The sequence below is a fragment of the Hemitrygon akajei genome, chromosome 10 (assembly GCF_048418815.1).
Source record: "Hemitrygon akajei chromosome 10, sHemAka1.3, whole genome shotgun sequence".
Lineage (NCBI taxonomy): Eukaryota > Metazoa > Chordata > Chondrichthyes > Myliobatiformes > Dasyatidae > Hemitrygon > Hemitrygon akajei.
In genome coordinates, this window is record NC_133133.1 from 93,067,245 (window position 1) to 93,093,358 (window position 26,114).

At 48.4% G+C, this 26,114-nt stretch overlaps 1 protein-coding gene across 1 annotated transcript in view; it reads right to left on the reverse strand.

Annotated features, from left to right (window-relative positions):
• Window positions 1-24,905, reverse strand: part of LOC140734543 (serine/threonine-protein kinase 26-like) — a 113,559-nt gene extending 88,654 nt beyond the window's left edge. Inside the window, exon 1 of the mRNA XM_073058663.1 lies at window positions 24,518-24,905. Coding sequence (XP_072914764.1) covers window positions 24,518-24,559 — 42 coding nt within the window. The 5' untranslated portion in view covers window positions 24,560-24,905. The remainder of the gene's footprint in view (window positions 1-24,517) is intronic.
• Window positions 24,906-26,114: the final 1,209 nt, after the last annotated feature.

A 26,114-nucleotide genomic window follows, 5' to 3' on the forward strand; every position in this document is an offset into this window, starting at 1 on the left:
CTCTTGAGGACGATGAGGGAAAATACTTCACAATCCCTTTTTGCAGAGTGATCAAAAGGACACACACCACATCCAGCACCACTGACTCCCAACTGTCCTTCCACATGGCCCAATTCTGAAACCCTGACTGGGAGCTCGAGCCTTGCCTTCTCTGAGCACTGAGGGAGCACAGCAAGTACTAACCAGAACAACCCACTATTCTAACAAAATGAAGCTTGTGAGAGAACAACAGGAGATTTAACGTATTTGTGCACCTACCCAGAGATTAGTTTCGCAATTGTGATTTGATCCACTAAAAATTGACTCTGAACCTTCTTGCCCCCAAACTTGGACAAAATTAGAAAAAGGAAATGCAAGAAGAAAACTGTGCTCTTGGGGAAGGGATTATACTACAGCTGGTGAGGCAATTACTTCTTACAACTGAAAATGAAACCACTGATTGAAGACCAGGAAACTGGGTGTGCCATCAATGCAGAGAGCCCCCCCCCCCCCACACTTACAAACTCAGCATCCACCCCCTCATTCCTCTTTACACCAACTTCCTGTGTCCTGGAGAGGTGCAGCTCACAGGCCAGTCCTTCCCCACTTTCACAGGGGACAACTAAATCTTGTGAAGTGCAGGTTATCATCAAGAGCTTATCAAAATCTTTCCCGATGGTGGCAAAATGAACATTGGTCTGAGAGCACTGCCAACCTCTGATGCACTTTGTCACCAGTGGTTTAATAGTACAGGAAAGGCCCTAGAAAGAAGGCTCTGCCTGCAACTAGCAAGAGGAAAACCAGCAGCATAGTTTGGATGTGACTGGGAGTGGCAGCCGCAGGGCCTTGGCAATCGTCCAACAGCAAAGTGAATTGGTAGTCAACAGCACAGAACATGATTGGCAAGTTCAACAGACCGAATGATGATGGTTTAAAAAATGTTAGCCCTAGTCACACTGTGAGCTCACTCATTCACAGAGCCAAACTACAGCAAGCCAGGTCCCTATCTCCTGACGCGCTAAATTAATGTTGAAGGACTGACAAGCTCATCCTGGGTCTCAGCAAACACTGTACCTGCCATCACTTTATCCATTCATCCCTTCGAATTCTAGATCCTACTTGCAGATAGGGTGAATGTTTTTTGAGGTTAAGGGCAGGAGGTAAATGAATATTTCAAGGAGCTGGATAGGTGTAAAATGCATTTGGTGTATCTCCTAACAGTTTAGCTGAGGTTTATCATGGTCCGACTTAATGCCGTGGTTCAACTTCAGTGTGCCATACCTTGCTGGGATCGCTGTTAAAAGTACAACCAGTATACACCACTGACAGAATACATTAAGCATGTTAGAATACCTTAAATATACCTTTAAATGAATGCAATTGGTATAGTATTTAAACTGTGCAATGTCTCTTGCAGCGTACAGTGAAAGGGACCTGCAGGACTTTGCTGTGGCAGCAAGAAAATTCAGCCTAACCATCAGCCTGCAGAAGTTCTACTTTAGCCCGCACCTCATACCAACTCTGCGGAACCACGAATTGAGAGCGAACACAGCTCAACAACGTTGACGCCTTCACCTACCTGGGAAGAAGCCTCACTTCCTCGTGCAGTCTAGATCGAGAGGTCTCAAACAGACTTGCAAAAGCTAGGCATCCTTTGGCAGGCTATGGACACGTGTGTGGGGAGACCACGGCATCCGGCTGAAGACCAAGACATACAGAGGAAACATCCTGACTTCTCTGCTGGACGGCTGTGAAACATGGACCCCAAACCACAGGCATATCAAGATGCTTGACCAGTTCCACCTGCGATGGAACCATCTCATGGCAAGACAGAGACCCTACCACAGAAGTGCTGCGAAGGGCCGAGAGCTCTGGCACAGAGACCCCGATCATGAAGGATCAACTTCGATGGGTTGGACATGTGGACTGGATGGAAGACAACTGCCTTCCAAAGATGATATTCTCTTCCAAACTTGTATATAGCACCAGAAAGCAGGGAGGCCCAACAAAGCACTACAAAGACTGCGTGAAAGCAATATCCCGGTGACTGGTCGGGAGGCCTCGGCCAAAGTCCGCACTGCCTGGCGCCTGGCAGTCTACAAAGGCACCAGCATATTCGTAGAGCGGTGGCTGAAGGACCTCAATCAAAAGTGCCAGGACTGCAAGGAGAGACGACCCAACCCTTCAACATCCGTAACGTGCCCGATCTGCGGGCACATCTGTTCTTCCCTGTTCGGGCTTCGTCTCATCAGAGGCGTCACTGACATCATCATCGCTCCCGATGGACATCCAAGATGATCTTCAGGTGAATACAGTTGGTATAATATTGAAACTGTGCAATGTCCTGGATTGCATCATTGTATATTGTCTAAACAAAACATTTTTGGAAAATAGTTAAGTTCTTTGTAAGAGCATTCTGGTGCCAGAACATGCACCCACCAATGAGTGCTTCATTCAGCAGGCAGACCAGGAAGAAAACCTGCCGCAAAGGTTTTCAAAACTGCTGAGGAACACATTTGCTTGTGAGGAAAACCTCAATGACATCCAGGACAAAGGACTTCTTAGCCCCTGTATCACACACTTGACCCAACACAGTGCAGCAGCCAACCAGATCTACGGCAGTCAGCAATGCTATCTTCTACTCTGATGCCAGGAAGCAAACAAGCAGAACTGAATCGAAAAAAAAGAGCAAGGCAGCTTCCAACCAACAACAACTCTAGTACACAATAAAATCACAGGAGGCAATCACATCTCAGCACCAACTGGGCAATGCACATTTTGTATCTCAGTACCTTCTTCTGGGGCGGGTTGGTAGCGTAGTGGTTAACACAATCGTTTTACAGCACCAGTGATCATTAACCATGGTTCTATTCCTGCCACTGTCTGCAAGGAGTTTGCACATTTTCTTTTTGTGGAACCTCCAGGTTCTCCAGTTTTCTCTCACATTGCAAAGATGTACAGCTGAGGTTAGGGTTAGTAAGCTGTGGGCGTGTTAACTGGATCCTGAAGCATGGCAACACTTGTGGGTTGCCCCTAGCTCAATCTTTGTTGCGTCAATTTGATGCAAATGACACATTTCACTGTACGCTTTGAAGTTTCCATGTATATGTGAGAAATGAAGCTAATCTCTCTATTGTCACAACCTTAGGGTTATGAGTTATAAAACAAGGAAACAGGCCTTTCAGCCCGACTTCTCCATACTGACCGAGTTGTCCTCCTCAAAGTCACACGGTTAGTCATCAAGCCCACCTAAGTAACTTCATTCAGATCTGCCCCTGCTGCTCGTTCCCGACACCCTGACCCAGTGCTTTTGTTAAATGTAGGCTTGGCAAGTCGCATCTAATCTTGTTTGGCCATGCAACTGCATCCACCTGAAATTCTAGGGAATCCGCGTACCGGATCTGCTCACCTACTAATCCGTGCTGACAACCCCCCCCCACCACAACACCCACCTCCTGCATTCGCTGATCGACACCGGTGAACACAAAGCCACCACCAGATCTGCTCACCTACTAATCCGTGCTGACAACCCCCCCCCCCAAACACCCACCTCCTGCATTCGCTGATCGACACTGGTGAACACAAAGCCACCACCAGATCTGCTCACCTACTAATCCGTGCTGACAACCACCCCCCCCAACACCCACCTCCTGCATTCGCTGATCGACACCGGTGAACACAAAGCCACCACCAGATCTGCTCACCTACTAATCCGTGCTGACAACCCCCCCACAACACCCACCTCCTGCATTCGCTGATCGACACCGGTGAACACAAAGCCACCACCAGATCTGCTCACCTACTAATCCGTGCTGACAACCCCCCCCACAACACCCACCTCCTGCATTCGCTGATCGACACCGGTGAACACAAAGCCACCACCAGATCTGCTCACCTACTAATCCGTGCTGACAACCACCCCCCCCAACACCCACCTCCTGCATTCGCTGATCGACACCGGTGAACACAAAGCCACCACCAGATCTGCTCACCTACTAATCCGTGCTGACAACCACCCCCCCCAAACACCCACCTCCTGCATTCGCTGATCGACACCGGTGAACACAAAGCCACCACCAGATCTGCTCACCTACTAATCCGTGCTGACAACCCCCCCCCCCCCAAACACCCACCTCCTGCATTCGCTGATCGACACCGGTGAACACAAAGCCACCACCAGATCTGCTCACCTACTAATCCGTGCTGACAACCCCCCCACAACACCCACCTCCTGCATTCGCTGATCGACACCGGTGAACACAAAGCCACCACCAGATCTGCTCACCTACTAATCCGTGCTGACAACCCCCCCCCCCCCAAACACCCACCTCCTGCATTCGCTGATCGACACCGGTGAACACAAAGCCACCACCAGATCTGCTCACCTACTAATCCGTGCTGACAACCCCCCCCCCCCCAAACACCCACCTCCTGCATTCGCTGATCGACACCGGTGAACACAAAGCCACCACCAGATCTGCTCACCTACTAATCCGTGCTGACAACCCCCCCCCCCCCCAAACACCCACCTCCTGCATTCGCTGATCGACACCGGTGAACACAAAGCCACCACCAGATCTGCTCACCTACTAATCCGTGCTGACAACCCCCCCCCCCCCCAAACACCCACCTCCTGCATTCGCTGATCGACACCGGTGAACACAAAGCCACCACCAGATCTGCTCACCTACTAATCCGTGCTGACAACCCCCCCACAACACCCACCTCCTGCATTCGCTGATCGACACCGGTGAACACAAAGCCACCACCAGATCTGCTCACCTACTAATCCGTGCTGACAACCACCCCCCCCAACACCCACCTCCTGCATTCGCTGATCGACACCGGTGAACACAAAGCCACCACCAGATCTGCTCACCTACTAATCCGTGCTGACAACCCCCCCCCCCCAAACACCCACCTCCTGCATTCGCTGATCGACACCGGTGAACACAAAGCCACCACCAGATCTGCTCACCTACTAATCCGTGCTGACAACCACCCCCCCCAAACACCCACCTCCTGCATTCGCTGATCGACACCGGTGAACACAAAGCCACCACCAGATCTGCTCACCTACTAATCCGTGCTGACAACCACCCCCCCCAACACCCACCTCCTGCATTCGCTGATCGACACCGGTGAACACAAAGCCACCACTTTTAAATTCTCAAATCACTCACAGCCTCCCTCCCCTTCTCCTCCTCACACTTCAGCCCCCAGCTACTTGCAATTCTCCGTCAGACAGTAGAGGAACAGGCTCCTTCAACCCACAAATTTGCACTCATCCCCTTTTATTCTCTAATTGGCCCTAGATTCTGCCCCTCACACATACAAAAGGGCAACTTATAGTGTACTTTGAATACTTATGTGATTCACCACTTGTGGTCAGTTAACTTATTGCTAAAATGAATTGCCTGCACCACTGTGTGACAAGACTTCAGCTTCCCTCTGGGCCAATCGAGTGCCTCATGCCCATTTTTCTACAACCAGAGGCAGTCTGTGATGCATCCACTACAGCACACAGAGATCCCACAGTGAGGATCCCTTTTGCACCTCCAAAGACCAAACCCCTCCCCCTTTGTTACACCTCTTCCTCCTCTCCTCACAACCTTGCAATTCCATGCCTCCAGGATTTTCCAGAGTATCTGCAGTGGCGCAAGTACTAATGCAAGGATCCATGCGGACATGACTCACAACCTCTGTAACCGCTTGTATAACATTATGAAAAACAGAGTAGACGGTCTTCAAACCAGGGCTGAGATGTCCAATATTAGAGGGCATAGCTTTAAGGTGAGAGGGGGAAAGCTAAAGTAGATTTTCAAGAACATGATCTTCCACAGAGAGAGGTAGGTACATTCGGCCCTCCTTATCCATGGGGGATTGGTTCCGGGACCCCCCGCGGATACCAAAAATCGTGGATGCTCAAGTCCCTTATTTAATCTGTTTACTGCAGTGGTCTTTAGGACCCAGCGGAACCCCGGACTTTATTTAACCTATCTCAGTGTGGTGGTCTTTAAGACCCAGCGGAACCCCGGACTTTATTTAACCTGTCTCAGTGCAGTGGACTTTAGGACCTGGCGCAGCTCTGAATCTGCAGAGTTTCTGTTCATGAAAATAATCACGATCGTGATTGAAAATAAGGTGGAAGTAATAAAGCGATCAGAAAGAGGTGAAACGCCATCAGTCATTGGAAAAGCGTTAGGCTACAGTCGGTCAACAATCATAATAATTTTAATGGAGCATATGAAAGGCCCTGCCCCGATGAAAGCAACAATTATTGCAAAGCAACGCAGTGGTTTAATTAATGAAATACGTATGTTTCCTAAGTGTTTTATATGCATAGAAAGGTAAAAAATATACTAAGAAAAACGTTTGACTAACTGACGCTAAACAATACCTGATGTACTTGTTCCGACTTCAAATCTGACTTAAAGATGGACTCAGGAATGGAACTCATTCATAACCCAGGGACTGACTGCCTGTACTTTTAAATCATCTCTAGATAACTTATAATACCTAATACAATGTAAACACTATGTAAATAGTTGTTATACTGTATTGTTTAGGGAATAATGACAAGAAAAAAAAGTCTGTACATGCTCAAACAATGAGTGCTGGAGAGAGAACTTCCGGGTTTTCCTGATCCGCGGTTGGTTGAATCCGCGCATGCAGAACCCGTGGATAAGGAGGGCCGACTGTACATGGAACACATTGCCAGGAGAGGAGCCGAATCATATATAGTACAAAATGCTGGAGGAGTTCAGCAGGTCAGGCGCCCATTTATGGAGAGGAATAAACAGTCAACGTTTCTGGCTGAGGCCCTTCATCAGTACTGGAAAGGATAAAGCCAGAATAAGGTAGTGGGGAGAGGGGAAGGGGTACAAGCTGGGAGGTGATAGGTGGAAGGTGGGTGGGAGGAGGGAGATGAAGTAAAAAGCTGGGAGGTGATAGGTGGAAGGTGGGTGGGGGAGGGAGATGAAGTGAGAAGCTGCGAGGTGATAGGTGAAAGGAGGGTGGGGGAGGGAGATGAAGTAAGAAGCTGGGAGGTGATAGGTGGAAGGTGGGTGAGGAGGGAGATGAAGTAAGAAGCTGGGAGGTGATAGGTGGAAGAGGTAAAGGACTGAAAGAGGAGGAATCTGATAAGGGAAGACAGTGGACCATGGGACAAAGGATGAAGGGTACCAGATGGAGGTGATGAGCAGGTGAGGAGGAAGGGTAAGTGGGTAGCCAAAATGAGGAATAGAAAAAGAAAGAGTAGGGAGTGGGGAGAAATTACAGGAAGTTAGAAAACTTAATGCTCATGCTACCAGGTTGGAGGCTTCCCAGACAGAATATATAACGTGTTGCTCCTCCAACCCGAGTGTGGCCTCACCATAGCAGTAGAGGAAGCCATGGCCCGACATATCAGAATGGGAACGGGAGGTAGCCCCTCCTCCTTTCTGCTACTGTCCAGTAGTTTGTGTATGTTGCTCTGAAGTTCCAGCATCTGCAGAATCTTGTGTGTTTATGATCAGATACGGTATTGTTCTTTAAGGAGCACTTAAATAGACATGTAGGGTCCTCAGATTATTAACTGTATGTTAATAAAATGGCTTTTCTGTAGCATTATAATGAAATGGCTTCTTTGTGGGTAACTGATAAGGTAATGCTCTGTTTAGTTGGAATGTTTGGGTTGTAATTATTGATAACGGAGAAACGGACCAATGGTAGCAATGTTGTTCTACCTGTATGTGTGGGAACCTGGAGTGAGTGCGCGGGATTTTCGGGAGGAGAACCGAAGAGGAAGGACATGCTGGACACGCTCTGGTCGACCACCGAGGTTGGTCCCAGGCAGCAGGTCGAGCAGGCCGGAGAAGATCGAATAGTGGACCGAAGAATTTGAAATTGAGCTCCAACCGTTGTGCACAAATTGATTGAACTCTGATAAGTTTTGGCGCCTTTTCTTTTCATATTGTATCACTATTAATAACATAGTTCTAGTAAGATTTATGAAGTGTACTCTGTAAACGTACATGGTGTGCGGTCTGATATTGTGTGTGCGAGTTTGTATCATTTCACCGCATCCACGTATACGGGAGACACGGTTTGCAGACACATCAACAGGAAAGGATTAGAGGGATACAGACCATGATGGAATTAGTTTTGGCCGCCACAGACATCGTAGGGAGCGGTCAATAAACAGACTCAAGCCCAAACCAGTATCGGGGCTAGATAGAGGTTCACATCATCATTAACCCTGATAAATGCAAGGCTTACTCTCCTTCACTGCCTGCTGTTTAATTACATTGTGTCACAGCAGAAATTATTTTCTTTCTCTCCTCACCAAGTCTGACTCAATCTCCCCCGAACCCCTCTCTCTTGTCCAGAATTTTGTGCAAGTTGCTCTGGATTTCTAGCACTTGCAGAATTTTGTGTGTGGACTGAGCTGGACACTACCTGCACCATCCATGTCCTTACCTCCTCCCTGTCAGTCCTCTCTTTGCCTCCAGCCCAGCTTCTCCACCAGGCTCTTCACTCACAACCGGCAAACGGAGTGAATGAGGCCTCCCAAGCCAGAGTAAATGCCCTTGACAAGATGAACAAGCAGGGTGAAGGAGTGATCTCTCATCTTCTAAGCTATCAGAAGGGTCTCCAACAACGTTGTCATTAACCCCAACCAACAAGGCTGTTAGTCATACCCAATCTCCCCCTGAACTTCAGTGTTTAAATGGTCCACTGCATTTGCCAAGGCTGACATGTTGCCTTTGCAAAGTAACATGGCTATCTCATCAGACTGTGACCCCTCATTAATACAGCAACCAGACCATGCTTCCCTTGATACCAATAGCTCCTGCTCTGTTACATCACTGACAAAATTCCAAATGTAGATATTTCTGATCCTGATCCAAAAAAATACATATCAACCTGTATCCTCCTCTGGATAATAACCCAAGTACATTGATCTGTGCCAGCAATAGAATAGGAGCTGTACATGTTCATAGTCTCAAAGGAAAACAAAAGCCTTTGCCTACCTCAGAAGAAAGATCATTGACCCGAAATGTTGATCCTGTTTCTCCTTCCACAGAGGCTAGCTGACCTACTGTGTACTTTCAGAATTTCCAGCTTTACTCCTTACAGTAGTGGGTGTGGGACTGAGGGCGCTCACTAATGAATAAATGACCAACTGCGAGAGGATTACAGTAGGTGCCCTGGGCAATAGTTATACATTATTGAGCATCACCTGTGGATTACCACACCACTGTTTATGGGAGTTATCAATCCACAAACTGGCTGTCATGCTTCCTACTTACAGGAGAAAATAGGAGCCAGAATAGGCCATCAAATCAATCCTACAATTCCACATGACTAGTTAGTTTGACCCAGGCCTCAAGTCCTTCCCCTCAGCAACCAATTCTCTGATCGCTCAAAGAAGTTTTCTCGGCTTCTGAAGGGAAATGCACTTCAAACTTTACATCACCGACCGCATACAGAAATATGACTGCAGAACTCACAGCACATTAAGTGTACAGTTAATGCACCAAGTACCCACACCTAGCATCATTAGCAAAGTTACAAAATGGGATAGAGTAAATAAGTGAACTTTTATTCATTGTAAATAGTATTTGGAAGTTCACAAAGGAATCAGGTTCCAATTCACAGTTTCCAGGTACTCTGTGGGGGAATGGACCACACCTACTGAGGTTTCACATCTATAGGCTACACTCGGCTATCCCAAGGTGTGCCCAGCACCCGGACGCCATAGTGGCAACAACAACATGCACTAACCCTCTGGGAAGGAGCACAGGACAGAGGTAGCCTACTGACAGGGTGCAAGACAACAACCTCACCCTCAATGTCAGCAAAATGAACGAGCTAGTCATCAACCTCAGGAGGTGGGGCAGAGCCCATGCCTGAGTCTGGTGCTGAGGTGGAGATGGTACAGAGTCAAGCTCCCTGCTGCAAGTATCACCAAGTTTGTCCTGGACCAGACACATGGTCACTACAACAAAGGAAGCATACTGCTTCTTCAGAGGGCTAAGGAAATTCAGCATACTCCCAATCACCCTCACCACAGAAGATATCCAATGCATATGCATCACAGCTTAGTACAGCCACTGCTCTACCCAAGACCACAAAAACCTGTAAAATGTAGTGAACACAGTCCCGTTCATCATGAAAGCCAACCTCCCCTCTACAGAGTCTGTCTGCTTTTACTGCCACCTCAGAAAAACACCCGACGTAATCAAGGTCATTTCAATCATTCTCTCTTTGCATCGGGCAGAAGATACAAACACACCAGATTGAAGGACAGCTTCTACCCGCCTGTTACCCGACTCTCAAAAGAACAGCACTTGCTACAGAAGAGCGCTTGAACTCTATCTACTTCGACATAACCCTTGAACTTTGAGTACCTGCACTGCCTTTCTTTGTAACTGTAACACGATATTCCGCATTGGGGAGTTTTTTTTTCTACACTCCCTTCCTGGAATGGTCAAGCTGGATGGCATACAAGCAATAACTTTTCACTGCATTTCAGTACACATGAAAATAATTAATCAATTACTAGGGATGAGTGCAGACCAACACAAGACCATTCCTGGAATCCAGTCTAACTAGCTCACCAAACACAATAGCCAGCTTTCCTTCTCTCATCTGACAAGCCCACTCAGGTGATTAATTGATGACTAACATTGTATCAACTACAACTGTGGCTGGTTGTGAAACTCTTGATGCCAAGCGCCCATCTGAGTTAAATTCCAGCCTCAAACTTCGACCTGCTTTCTCAGTTGATCTGGATTCTGTTGCAACATTCTTCACTGTCAACTCTACCAATGATTTTGGTGTCGCTTGTAAACTTATTAACCACGCCAACTAGATTCGCATCTAGATTGTTAATACAGGTAACAAATACACAAGAATGTTAAAAAAACAAGGTGGGGTTTGACTTAAATTGTGAAATTTACCAGACAGGTCTGTGATCTCTAGAGTTTAAAGGAAAGACAGGTCATTTTTAATGAAACATACAAAATTCTTATCGGGGCTTGACAACTTGGAAGCAAAGATGATGGCTGGGGTGTCCAGAAAATGAGATTGGATGAGATGAAAAAGATTGTGAATCTTTGGTATCAATTACCCAAGAGAGCTAATTTGCTGAGAACATACCAAACCCATATTGATAACTATAGATATTAAGGGAATATGCAGGTAAATGTCATACAAATAAAAAGTTGGTCACATTTTTATTGAATGCTGGAGTTTGAAGGACACATTGTGGCTTACTCCTGCTTTATTTTTTCCTGTACTTCCTAAACTTTAAATACCTTTTTAAACTGTTTTGGGTTTTGAAGAAACCAATAACCTCTATCCCTTTGCCATTGTAATATGTAACAACCCACTCTTCTGGCTCAGGTCTCTCCTTAGCCTTGGTCTGCATCAACCCCAGCTCAGTGCAAAAGGTAGTCTACTGCACCAATCGTGGTGTAATATGCCCAGAATGCCACCCCCCCACCCCCCACCACTGAGATCAGCGCGGTCAGGCAGTTCCAGACACAAATTCACGACTGAATATTAATGCATGGCCGTTACTCTCTGCTTCTCAAATTTCCTTCCAGTTTCTGATTGTAATCATTCAAGAGCAAGGAAATGGAATATTTATCTCAAGAGCAGATTTTATACATTCAATTAATAATCTTAAGCTCTTAAAAATGTACCAACTTCAGCCTTAGATAACGTGTTAAAACTCAGGTACGGTATAAAACAAAAAGCTTAGAAATTAGTTTCATTTCACTTCAAGGGCATCTTGCCATGATGATTCGCTAGGGCTTCTTCCTGATCGACAATGCATGCAATTTCCTGTTGGTGGTTTGTGCTGGGTTACAGCCTCCTGTTACAGCTGCAGGATCTTTCATCTCAAACCAGTGGCTGCATCGCTTCACAAATCATGTGCAGACTCAAAGGAAGGTAGAACTAGAAACCATGGGGTCCAGAACACGAGGCCTCCGGCCTTCCAGAAGTTGATAACACTGGAACCCTAATACTGGTCAAGGTGACTCACTATGTTTGCATTCATGATTAAACTATATTTCACTTAGTAAATAAAAATTATCAAGAGCATAACTGGACAATTACTGATGTCAAGTCATAAAAGATATTACAATATCCTGAACTTCAAGGCTTTAAGGTTGTCTTGAAAGTGAAGAAGAGGGGCAAAAGGGAATTGAGCAAGTACCAGGGCTGGGACTGGAGGAAGTTCCATTTAAGGACAGCCAATCATTTCTCCACTTCTGTCCTACCTAAAGTCACTGATGTGTTGGCAATTTCCCCTTTGAAATACACAAAGTGCCTCATCAATAAGCTCAGCCAACACACACCATCACCAACTCCTGATCATGCCATTGTCCTTACCATTTGCCCTTCATTATTTACCTGCTTTCAGATTCCAATCTAACCTTTTGTACTCTCTGTCCTCTTGCCTACAATTTAAGACTCAAGATCCTGGAGGAACTCAGCTGGTCAGGCAGCTTCTAGCAAAGATCCTGTTTCCTGAGGATGACACATAAGCCTCTTACAACATTTTACTCAAACGGTTATCAGACTCCTCCTTCCTCAACCCTATACCTTTTCAGAATCAGATCTAATATCACACGTCATAAAATGTATGAACTCTTCCACTCATTTCCACCAAAGCTTTGCAACTTCTTACTTCATCCTCTGTCCACCCTTCCCCTCACCAGGTCTCACCTATCACTTGCCAGCTTGTAATCCTTCCTATCCACCCCACCTTCATATTTTGACTTCTTTGCCCCTTTCTTTCCAGTCCTGATGAGTCCAAAAAGTCAATTATTTACTCCTCTCCATGGATGCTGCCTGATCTGCTGAATTCCTCTAGCATCCTGTGTGGTCTGCTATCTAAGTTACTGTCAGCACAGCCACAAGAAATGTAAATCAGTCACACACATAGCCATGTATATTCACTGCTCCTCCATTCTGTAGAAATGTTGATCAGTGACCAATCACAATCCCAATCCACATCACATGAACTAATGTGAGGCACAAGTGCAACCAAATTACGTTATAGCGCTGCGAGTCCCATGTAGTTTTACTTAATTCTTACTTCAAACACCGTTCCATCGCTGGAGCAACGAGCCAGACTGTTTTTACTAAACCTCTGATGAATACTGTAAATGGCTTTGGAAATTAAGGGTGTGGGATTGAGGAGAGTAGGCATGCAGAACAAAAACAGTCCCATCACATGCAGATTGCAGCCCCGCACCTTAACCAAGAATGCTTTGTTAAGCAGTTTGCATATTCTTCGAACCGTGGTCACTGCTGACTCAGGAAATAACAGTCAATTTCCATACAGCAAGACCCCACCATTTTCAATGCACACTCCACCAGAGTTACTAATGAGGAAAGATTATTCTTACCATATCCACACCATGGACTGGATTAGTAACATCACATCCCCCTACTCCCCTCACCCCACCCATCCCAAGATTTGCATGACAATCTGTCTGCCCGCGCAGAACTCCATACTGATCATAACTGCTGTCAGCAGCCTGTACAGAGCTAGCCACTTTCAACAATGAGGCAGGTTATAGCCCAAACCCATCCACTGTTTCTCAATGTGGATGACTCCAGGTGTACCATTTGAGCAGACAACACTTGGGACAGAGAGAGAGCGAGAGGAGGCACATTCCTCTTCTCCATGTCACCCAACTCGCCCTCACATCCAAACAAGCAACCCTAGCAAAAACTAACAACTGCTAGCACCTGATTCGCAAAATCAAAGTCAAGTTTGTTGCGACAAGTGATCAAATTGATCATAGTATGGCTAAACTAGAGTGGTTAGGGTTTTGCTAGTTGGTTCAACAATTGAATGGTCGAAGTAGTTGTCCATGAACCTTTGCGTTTCCCAGTCCCTGCATTAGCCACAGGAATTGTATTTGTATACATCAACCAAGTGAAACACTGTTAAATTCTTGGAAAACTTGAGTAGATAGGGTCTTAATCAGAGATTCTTTTATCTGGAACATCAGGGGCTGAGGGGGTGACCTCATTAAATGATATAAACATTTTGAGAGGCAGTAGATAGGGCAGATAGTCCTCGTCCCGGGATGCAAAATTACTTCATTATTCCTTATTCTGCACTATTTTGTAATTTATAGTAATTTTATGCTTTTGCACTGTACTGCTATCACAGAACAACAGATTTTGCATCACTTAAGACAGTGATAATAAACCCATTTGTTTCATATACTTAACAGTGCAGGTGCAAGGCAGAAGGTGAAAGTTTAAAGATTTACTAGAATTATTTTTCCCCTGCAGAGCGGTAGGTGCGTGGAACATACTGCCGGTGGAGTTGGAGGAAGCAGATATGATGTCATTTAAATAGGCACATGAATGGGCAGGAATGGAGGGATATGGACCACGGTTTTGCATATGTTCAGTTTAAACTGACATCGTAATCAGCATAGATTAAGCCAAAGGGCCTATCCTGTGTTCTAATGTTTTATGAATAATCAAAAATAACCATATAAACCACTGTTAATGCAAAAGCTGTGGATTTGGGAAACCTGCAATAACTGCAGAAAATGCTGGAAGATCAGACAGGTTCTGCACTGACCTGTCATTCCCTCTCCACTAGTACTATCTGTGGTTATTTCCAACCATCCACTTTGTGGGATAAATATGGGTTGTTGTGGAGTGCTTCTCCAGAGCCACCCTAAACGCTCCTGCTTCACACCACAGGAGCCTGTACCACACACAAAATGGAGTACATTTACTCTAACAGCACCTCACAAATCCACTACCTCTCCCACCAAGGGCAACAGAAGGAGAGCTCCTCATGGGCACATGTCACACACAACCACAACCTGTTAGCAGCTAGCATTGCTGCTTTACAGTGTCAGAGATCTGGGTTCTATCCTGCTCTCTGTGCAGAAATTGTACACTCTCCCATTCTGATCTCCAGTGCTCTGTGTAGAAATTGTGTATTCTCCCCGTGACTGTGTGGGCTTTCCTCAGATTCTCCAGTTAGCTCCAACAGCCCTAAAACATTCAGGCTGGTTAACTAGTCAATGTGCCTCACCCCTTTAATTGCAGTTAATAGGCTAAAAGAATCAAAGAGGAGTTGAGAGGCATGCAACAGAGAGTAAAGTTGAAGGAAGTAAGATGGGAGGACAAGGGTGGGAGTGATTGAATGGCATTGCTCCCCTGGAATTGGCAATGGACCTAACACTGCACAGGAGGAGGCCATTTAATTGTACAAGACTTGGAATTACATCTCCATCCTTTTAGTAATGCTGAGCCTAACCCTGGAACTTTTTCTCCAACAGCAGTGTGGCAGTACCTTCACCATGAGGACTGGCCTTGCCAAAGGTGCACATAAACCACAACTAGAGAAAGGGATACACTAAACACACACACACACACACTGACTGAGAGACTGATTCAAAGAACTGAAAGGATTGAAAATGACAAGGGGAGAACTATTTTTTCTTCAGTGATTTGTCAGGGCTTAAAAAGTATTGGTGGCAAATTTTATTGCAGTGTTCAGCAGCAAGCAGGATAAATATCTGAAAGAAAAGAATTTCCTATGGTTGCTGCCGGTAGGACACATGGAAGTGGGGTAGGGCGTGGGGAGACAAGAGTCTCCAGAGCCACTAAGCCTCAAAAGCAGAGGGGCAATCCAACTGACATTTAGAGGATTACAAATGGCAGATAATAGAAAGCAAATATCAGAGGTAGGTGGTCAGATTTTTTCCCCTACAGTATCAATATCATATACCAGAGTTCATGCATTTAAGGTGAGAGTAGGAACACTTGAGATGTGCAGAGAAAACTTTTTTGGTCGGTGCCCAGAGTGTGCAGCCAGGAGTGGTGGTGAAAGCAGATCTGGAAGTGGTGTATTAAGAGGGTTTTAGATAAGCATAGATGAATATGCAGGGAATAGAGGAATATGGATCACGTGCAGGCAGAGGAGATTTCATTTAATTTGGCAATACGTTTGGTATATTGTGTGTCAAAAGGCTTCTCCTGTGCTGTACTAATCTACTTTCTACAGTATATTGTTGTGAATCAGTAATATTTGAGTACTATTGTGTATATGTATATTTTATATACATGTTTGGTTAAGCATTCTTTGTTGTTTAAATAATTCATTAAGGTTATATGTGCAAAGTATGGGAATGGCACACATCATCAGGAGACCGTGTCATACGTGTGTGTCTCATTTAAAAATAAAGACCAAGTTAGATTTGCATTCTTAGCTCTCTGTTTTCCTTTCAATCAGTTTTCGTTTTGGGTTACAAAACTTAAGAATGGAGTGAAGAAGTTTTCAGCGAACTTGAAATAACTACCTACCTGTGTGACATTTGAGCTTAAAAAAAAGTGCAGCAAGAAACAGTAAAGTTTAAAAAAAATCACACAGCACGTTTTTTCCTCTTCAGAACAACACATTTTATTGACAGAAGTAAAGATGATAGAGTTTAAAAAGAAAGGCAGAAAACACAAGAATACATGGGTTCATAAACAGTGAGAACCAGGTAATGTTAGTCATTAACAAAAAAGCAGAAATAGCTGGCTATGTCAGAGATTGACATGTTTGATTACACAATAGATAACCAGCTCATGTATACTGAGCAAATTGAGCAGTATTTTGAAGCAAGTGAAATAGCCAATGAGAAGTATGTGCCAGTTTTGCTGAATGCATTGGGTTTAAAGGCATAAAGTTTGACTGCTTCAACCAAACCAGCCAAAATGAGTATTTTGCTATCGTGAAATAATGCAGGAACATTTAGAACCAAAACAATTATTGACTGCAGAACACTTTAGGTTTCTTAAGTGGAATCAAAAGGAATTGAAGTGCATTTTAGTGTATGTGGCTGAATTGGAGTAGTTATCTGAGCATTGTCAGTTCAGTAATGTGCTTAATGATGCACTGAGAAGGCATTCAAAAATGCCTTCTAACTGAAGCACAACACACATTTAGTGCCCATTTTCAATCGGCAGCACGTGCAGAAATGTTTCCTGATTGAATTCAAGAGGACAACTAATCATGGAAATGCCGATGGATTTTCCTGTTTACCCTTGGAAAAGGAAATATCTGAAAAATTTACAAGAGGACACTCGTCGATATACTCTCCCTAATGCAAATCAAAAGTCTCCTTATTACAGCAGAGATGATCTAAAGAGAAACCACAAAAGACCTCACATCTCAAACATCTGAACTGCGCTGCAGAATCTCTAGTTCCCCCCATTTTTACCAGAGCCAGGATGAACTTGCCCTTGACAGGGGTTGTCTTATCTGGGGACTGAGAGTTATAGCACCATACAAGTTGAGAGCTGGAGCGTTAGGAGGAGCTACATGCTGGCTAACTAGGCGTGGTCAAAAAAGAAAGTGCAGGCTCAAAGCTTTGGTTGGTGGCCTGGGAATAGATCGAGAAGTTTTCCATGCACTGTTTGGGATGCCAACTCATCCAGAAGATGCCGAGAGCAGCGCCTTGCTATTCCTGTGAAGAGCTTGCGTTGCCCCAGCAGACGATTTATGTCAACTTTGCCAGATCGTTCATGGGCACAGATTTCTCGGTAGTAGTGGACGCAACTACAAAGTGGCCAGAAATGTTCCCAATGGCCTATACTACAATCTCGCACAGTGAAAATGTGTTGGTGTTTCAGAACATTTAGTCAGTGACAACGGACCACAGTTTGTTGCAAAACAGTTTCAGCCATTCCTGAAAATGAATGGACCAAGACAAACTACATCTGCACCATACCACCCAGTCACAAATGATTTGGCTTAAAGGTTTGTCCAGAGTCTAAAGAATGCTTTGCCTAGGATGTCAGCAGAACACACCATATTGACACTTAATTGGAAGCTCACCAATTTTCCCCCTGCATATCACAATGTAACACACTCCACATCCAACAATTCACCAGTTATGCTGTCCCTAGGTCGCTGTTTGTGCTCACACTTGGATCTCCTCAAACCCAAACTCAGGAGGAGGATGCTGTACAAATAGCTGAGACTAACTGAAGGCTCCTCAAACAACGAGGTTTGAGGTTTCACTCCTGGATAAGCAGTTGTGGCGAGGAACTACAGAGGTGATCAAAAATAAGTACATGGACAGAACTGGACCACTCTCCTACACAGTAGAGATTGTGTCCGATGTCATCTGGGGATGACTTGTCAATCAGCTGTGGAGAGCAGAGTCAACTGTTAGAGAAGAAAGCTGGCCAGAGCTGTCAGAACCACTTCCTGCAGTCCCAGAGTCAACTCCTACAACCATCACAGAGGGGTCCCAGAACCTGAGAGCCCAGCCACAAGTCTCACCTGCCAAGCAGAGTAACCCCCTTGCCAGGAAAGATTATCCCACAAGAGTAGGAAATCCTCCACAGTAATTAAATCTTTAGGTCTGAATGGAAGAATTTAAAAGTTACTGTGCTGTGGATGTCTATATAGTAGCTGTATTATATAGCATATGTATATGTTGAGATGCATTCTATAGAGTTGAGTTTATAGCTAAGTGGGAGGAGCATTGTATATTTAATATTTCCAGAAATATTTGAGTAATATTGTATACATCATTTGATTAAGCATTCTTTTTTGTTTAGATAATTCATTATGGTTATACTGTAAGTGCAAAGTACAGGAACAGCATACATCATCACACCCTGTGTCATATGTGCATGTCTCACTGAAGTGTAAAGACAAAGTTAGACTTACATACCTGGCTCTCTCATTTGTATTTCAATTAGTTTTTTTTAAGTTTTGGTGTTACAAAACATAACATACATGTTCAATGTAGCATTGAACTAGATAGCTGTCTAGTTCTGACCATTTTGTGGTCACATATGGTCATTAACCTGAAGTGCCTCAAAGGCTGATGACTAGCCAACAAAGGCTGGACCGTAGAATCAAAATCATACAACACTGAAACAGGCCCTTTAGCCCAACTCACTCATGCCGATCAAGGTGCCTACCTGAGCTCATTCCATATGCCTGCATTTGACCCATTTCTTCCAAATCCTTCCTATCCACACATCTCACACCTTTTATAAAGTAATTGTACCTGCCTTTACCTCTTGCTCTGGTATCCCATTCCATATCTCACCATCCTCTGTGTGAAAAACTTCAAGTTTATTGCCATCTGACTGCACACATATATACAACCAAATGAAACAACGTTCCTCCGGGCCACAATGCACCCACCAAACATACATCGCACAAAGCATACAAATGAAAGTATTATACTATTAGCTAAATAAAAACAATTCAAAGTCACGTAGTAAAGTGCAGCACAGGTAAACAGCTCGCTGTCCTAGCGACGAGACCTCAGTGGTGGCAGGGTATTCACTGGTCTCACAGCCTGAGGGAAGAAGCTGTAACCTAGTCTGGAAATCCAAGTCCTGATGCCTGTACTTCCTTCCTGATGGTAGTGTGTCAAAGAGATTGTGGAATGGGTGGTAGGGATCCCCAGCAGTGCTTTGGGCCCTTTGTCTGAAACACTCCCCCTAAACGTCACACAGCGGTTTTTACTGTCTTCTGTAGGGTCTTACGTTCCAATGCCTCGCAGCTTCTGTACACAATGATGCAGCCAGATAGGACACTCTTAATGGTGTTCCTGTAGAAAGTTGTTAAAATAGGGGTGGGGAGCCTCACACATCTCAATCTCCTCAGAAAGTGTAGATGCTGCTGTGCCTTGACGAGTGAGGTGGTGTTGTGGGTCCAGGTAGAGTATCCGTTATATGCATACCAAGGAAGTGCGTGGTCATTACAAAACAACAAACACTGATGTACAATGGAGAGTGGTTGACCTGTGCCCTCCTGAAGCCCACAATCATCTCTTTGGTCTTGTCCACGTTGAGACATTGGTTGTTGTTCCAACACCTTTTGACAAGCCTCTCTACCTCCTTTCTGTATACCGAGTTATCATTGTTGCTGATGAGGACAGCCACTGTAGTATCATCAGTGAATTCGATGACGTAGTTTGAGCTGGATCTCCCACTGCAGTTGTGAGTCAGCAGCGGGAATGGCAGTGGACTGAGCATACAGCACTGGGAGGGGTTAGTGCTCAGCGTGAGAAAGATGAGATGTTGTTACCAACTCAGACTGACTGGGGTCTTTCTGTCAGGAAGTCCAAGTTCCTGTTATAAAGAGTGGTGTTGAGTCCCAACCAGGACAGTTTACCCAACAGCCTCTGAGGGATGACGTGTTGAGCTGAAGTCGATAAACAACATCCTGGCAAACCTGCCCCTCAAATCTTTGTATCTTCCCCTCTCATCTTAAACCTATCCCTCTAGTTCACACTTCCCTACCTTAGGAAAAAGACCAGTCACCCTATCTATTCTTCTTATGATTTTAGAAACCTCATTCCTGATTTTATAAAAGGCCACTCCTCAGTCTCCTTCGCTCCAGGAAAAAAAGACACAGTCTATCCAATCTCTCCTTATAAACTGAACCCACCAGTCCACACAACATTCCTGTGAATCGCTTCTGGGCCCGATTTGCTTAATACAACCTTTCAATAATGTGGCAACCACAACTGCATTCAATCCTTCAAGTGCTGTCTTACCCAACTGCAACATGACATCCAAACCCACGTACTCAACTCCACAACCAAACAAAACAAGCACACCATAAGCTTTCTTCACCACCCTATCTACCTACACAGCCACTTTCAGGGAACTATGTTCAATACTTGAACCTTAAGGTCTCTCTGTTCTACAACACTCTCCAGGGCCACATCATTCACAGTGAAAGTCCTGCCCTGGTCTAACCTCCCAGCAATGCTTTGGGAAGTTAAACTAGAATGCAGTTCTGGATTCCTTTTGAAAGCCAGCCTAGATGTTGACAGCAGAGCTCCAAACATGGCTACTGCAGCATATGAGATGGAACTTTTACCAATTCAGTACAGGCTACAGACTTGACAATAATCTGCCTAGTATTATCTTCCCACTATAGTCCTCCTAAAACGTCTCTCTGCCCCGAGTGCTACTGGGATTAAGGTCACAATGTGATACAGTTTAGTCGTCATCCTGTCCACACAGGCTTCAACTTCATGCAACTTCAGATCATGCAGCTAGGAACGTGTGATTCAACAGGCCCAGGTTTCATGTCGAAAGGCACCGAGGGAAAAGCAGGGAGAAGGGGATGAATTCTGGCAAGGGTGCCAGGCAGCAGGTGGTGAGGGGTGCACCAAGTGCAAGAGAGGCAGTGATGGGAGAGCAGGTGAAGAGTTGAGGGTTGGAGAGGTTGGGTGAGGGAAATGGGGAGGAGAGGGCGCACGTGAAAGGAGTGCTGGTAAGGAATTGTGTGGGTGAAGAGAATTTGTGGGAATAAGAAGTGGCAAATAGAGGTTGGTGAGGGAGATTCTGTGGGAAGCTGCTGGGTGTCTATGGAAAGACAAGGTGAAAGGGTGTTAGGGATTGAGGAATACACTGGGGGTACTGGAGGTTAGGGGAGTCATGACATAGAGAAGGGTGTGGGGGCGGTGAGGGGAGTATTCGGGATGGGAGAGGTGTGGATGGTTCATTGCGAGGGCGGGCGGTGGGGGAGTCATGCTGGGTCTATTGGGGGCAGGGCAACTGTGCTGGGGATGGGGGGGGCGCGGCGGTGGAGGGGTGGGAGTCGTGTTGGGGGTTAAAGAGTCCTGGAGGGGGAGCGCTGTCCTGGTGGTGAATGTGGTGTGGGGGGGGGGGAGAAAGAGTGTGTGTGTGCGTGCGCTGGTGCATGGGGGGGGAGATGAGGGGTAGTGTTAGGGGAAGTGCCCTGGCCCAGGGGGGGAGGGGGTGTCCTGGCCCACATGGGGGGCAGAGTGGGAGGGAGGAGGTAGACTTCTGGCAGGGGGGACAGTGTGGGGGGGAGGGGGGAGGAAGAGGAGTCTTGGAGGATGGGCAGAGGTGCAGGGTCCTGGCCCTGGGGTTTGGGAGGAGAGTCCTAGCCTGCGCGGGGGGGGGGGGGGGGGGGGAGAGAGAAGGGAAGAGAGAGAGCAGTATGGGGGGTGGACTCCTGGCAGGAGGGCTATAGAGTGGGGGGAGGTTGCAGAGTTGGGGGGGTTGTGGTGGGGTGGACGGAGGTACAGGGTCCTGGCCTGGGGTGGGGGGAGGTCTGTGGTGTGGGGGGAAGGGGAGTCCTGGTCCACGGTGGGGGGGATGGACTCCTGGCAGGGGGGCTGGAGTGCTGGGGGGTGTCCTGGTGCGAGTGGGGGTGGACTCCTGGCAGGTGGGTTGTGGGGGGGATGGACTCCTGGCAGGTGGGTTGTGGGGGGGTGGAGTGCTGGGGGTGTCCTGGTGCGAGTGGGGGTGGACTCCTGGCAGGGGGGTGGAGTGCTGGGGGTGTCCTGGTGCGAGTGGGGGTGGACTCCTGGCAGGTGGGTTGTGGGGGGGATGGACTCCTGGCAGGGGGGGTTGTGGGGGGGATGGACTCCTGGCAGGTGGGTTGTGGGGGGGTGGAGTGCTGGGGGTGTCCTGGTGCGAGTGGGGGTGGACTCCTGGCAGGTGGGTTGTGGGGGGGGATGGACTCCTGGCAGGGGGGTTGTGGGGGGGGTGGAGTGCTGGGGGTGTCCTGGTGCGAGTGGGGGTGGACTCCTGGCAGGTGGGTTGTGGGGGGGATGGACTCCTGGCAGGGGGGGTTGTGGGGGGGATGGACTCCTGGCAGGGGGGTTGTGGGGGGATGGACTCCTGGCAGGTGGGTTGTGGGGGGGGATGGACTCCTGGCAGGGGGGTTGTGGGGGGGGGGGTGGAGTGCTGGGGGTGTCCTGGTGCGAGTGGGGGTGGACTCCTGGCAGGGGGGTTGTGGGGGGGGATGGACTCCTGGCAGGGGGGTTGTGGGGGGGGCGTGGAGTGCTGGGGGTGTCCTGGTGCGAGTGGGGGTGGACTCCTGGCAGGGGGGTGGAGTGCTGGGGGTGTCCTGGTGCGAGTGGGGATGGACTCCTGGCAGGTGGGTTGTGGGGGGGATGGACTCCTGGCAGGTGGGTTGTGGGGGGGGGGTGGACTCCTGGCAGGGGGGTTGTGGGGGGGGATGGACTCCTGGCAGGGGGGTTGTGGGGGGGGATGGACTCCTGGCAGGGGGGTTGTGGGGGGGGCGTGGAGTGCTGGGGGTGTCCTGGTGCGAGTGGGGGTGGACTCCTGGCAGGTGGGTTGTGGGGGGGATGGACTCCTGGCAGGTGGGTTGTGGGGGGGGGTGGAGTGCTGGGGGTGTCCTGGTGCGAGTGGGGGTGGACTCCTGGCAGGTGGGTTGTGGGGGGGATGGACTCCTGGCAGGTGGGTTGTGGGGGGGGGTGGAGTGCTGGGGGTGTCCTGGTGCGAGTGGGGGTGGACTCCTGGCAGGTGGGTTGTGGGGGGGATGGACTCCTGGCAGGTGGGTTGTGGGGGGGATGGACTCCTGGCAGGGGGGTTGTGGGGGGATGGACTCCTGGCAGGTGGGTTGTGGGGGGGGATGGACTCCTGGCAGGGGGGTTGTGGGGGGGGGGGGTGGAGTGCTGGGGGTGTCCTGGTGCGAGTGGGGGTGGACTCCTGGCAGGTGGGTTGTGGGGGGGATGGACTCCTGGCAGGGGGGTTGTGGGGGGGGATGGACTCCTGGCAGGGGGGTTGTGGGGGGGGCGTGGAGTGCTGGGGGTGTCCTGGTGCGAGTGGGGGGTGGACTCCTGGCAGGGGGGTGGAGTGCTGGGGGTGTCCTGGTGCGAGTGGGGATGGACTCCTGGCAGGGGGGGTTGTGGGGGGGATGGACTCCTGGCAGGGTGGTTGTGGGGGGATGGACTCCTGGCAGGGTGGTTGTGGGGGGGATGGACTCCTGGCAGGGGGGTTGTGGGGGGGGCGTGGAGTGCTGGGGGTGTCCTGGTGCGAGTGGGGGTGGACTCCTGGCAGGGGGGGTGGAGTGCTGGGGGTGTCCTGGTGCGAGTGGGGATGGACTCCTGGCAGGTGGGTTGTGGGGGGGATGGACTCCTGGCAGGGGGGTTGTGGGGGGGATGGACTCCTGGCAGGTGGGTTGTGGGGGGGATGGACTCCTGGCAGGTGGGTTGTGGGGGGGATGGACTCCTGGCAGGGGGGTTGTGGGGGGGATGGACTCCTGGCAGGGGGGTTGTGGGGGGGGTGGAGTGCTGGGGGTGTCCTGGTGCGAGTGGGGGTGGACTCCTGGCAGGGGGGTTGTGGGGGGGATGGACTCCTGGCAGGGGGGTTGTGGGGGGATGGACTCCTGGCAGGTGGGTTGTGGGGGGGGATGGACTCCTGGCAGGGGGGGTTGTGGGGGGGATGGACTCCTGGCAGGGGGGTGGAGTGCTGGGGGTGTCCTGGTGCGGGGGGGGGGGGGGGGGGAGTCCTGATGGGGGGTGGCGGGGTGGGTGGAGGTGCGGGGGTCCTGGCCTGGGGAGGGGTGAGGGCCGGAGGATGAAGGAGGAGTTTGGCCGGGCAGGGGGAATTCGGGAGTGGACCCCGCGGGGTGACAGACGAGGTGCCGCTGATGTCTCAGTGCCTCTCTCCACTGCAAACGCAGGCAACTCATCGCCCGCCGTAAGTCGGCGCTAGGAAAGTTTGCGCCGCCGGATCCAGGCCTTACCTGCATTCCCGGCACCGCCACTGCCACCGGCGACTGAGCCATGGTCCGGAGCCCGTACGGAGATGGTCGGGCCGGCGCGGCCGACTGGGGTAGTCCGCCTTCCTCCGCCTCTGCCTCTGCCTCTGCCTCGCTCCGAGCTGGAGATCACGACGAACTGCCCGCTCCGACCGGAGAGTCTCCACTGTGAAACTTGTCCGACTTTTCCTTCTCTTTAGGCCGTTCGCCGGCTCTGGGTCGGTCTATCCGTTCCCGTCGCAAAAGAAGCTGCGTTGTGAGTGCTTACATGTTCCTTATGTTGTCCTCACCCCCTGCTCTAACGCCATGCTCTGCCTTCAGATGTCTGCCCTCCCTTTCTCTCTCTCTCTCTCTTTCTCTCTTGGGTGGAGTTGCAAACTCCAGGCACGTCACTGCGAGCTCACTTTCCCAACTCAGATCTTCACCCAGTAACAGGAGCAAACCTCTGGCCCCTCCCTTCCTCCTGCATCTCGCTAACACCTCTACAATGGAACCTTAATTTCCAGTTCCAGTTTGATGCTGAACATGAATTAAAGTGATAAAATTGAATTAAAGTTCTGTTGTCTCTCCTCCTGAAGCGAGAACTGAAAAATTATTGGCTTTGAAATGCCATTCGTAGGTGGAAGTGATGTTTGAAGTAATTCTGATGTGTTGACTGTCTTAGATGAAATTAATTTGCAAAAATATTAACGTTTTTCTCTGCATGTTGGTTGGTGTGTGAGAGGGATTGAGGAATGTGTTTCACATGTGGGATGCTATAGAGCGAACACAGAGCCTTTCACCTTTTCACCTCTCACCTCCCCACTTCTTACTTCCTCCTCCAACCACCTGGCTTCACCTCTCAGACCTTCTGGCTTGTACTTCTTCCCTTCGCCTTCCTATTCTCGCATCCCCCCCCCCCCCCACCTTTTTTCCCCAATCCTGATGAAGGGCCTCGGCCCGAAATGTCAACTGTTTATTCATTTCCATAGATGCTGCCTGGCCTGCTGAGCTCCTCCAGCATTCTGTGTGTGTTGCTTTGAAGTAGTACAAGTAGGTAACATAACAAAATGCATTATTTACAAAGGAAGTGCAGCGTAGGTAGACAGGTGCAATGCCATGATGAGGTGGATTGTGAGGTCTAGAGTCCATTTCATCGTACAAAGGAACTGTCCTATAATGCAGGATAGAACAGTGCAGCACGGGAACAGGCTTTTTAGCCCACAATGTTTTGCCTGAACCAGCTAAAAAGTAAATATTTTTTAAAAGCCCAAAACCTAGGACGTAGAAATCTACAGCACATTACAGGCCCTTCGGCCCAAATGTTGTGCCAACAATGTAACCTACTCTAGAAACTGCCTAGAATTTCCCTAGTGCACAGCCCTCTATTTTTCTAAGCTCCATGTACCTACCTAAAAGGCTCTTAAAAGACCCTATTGTATCCGCTTCCACCACCACCGCCGGCAGTACATTCCACGCACCCACCACTCTCCGTGAAAAACTAACCTCTGACATCCCCCTTGTACCTACTTCCAAGTACCTTAAAACTATGCCCCCTCATGTTAGCCTCTGGCTATCCACACGATCAATACCTCTCATCATC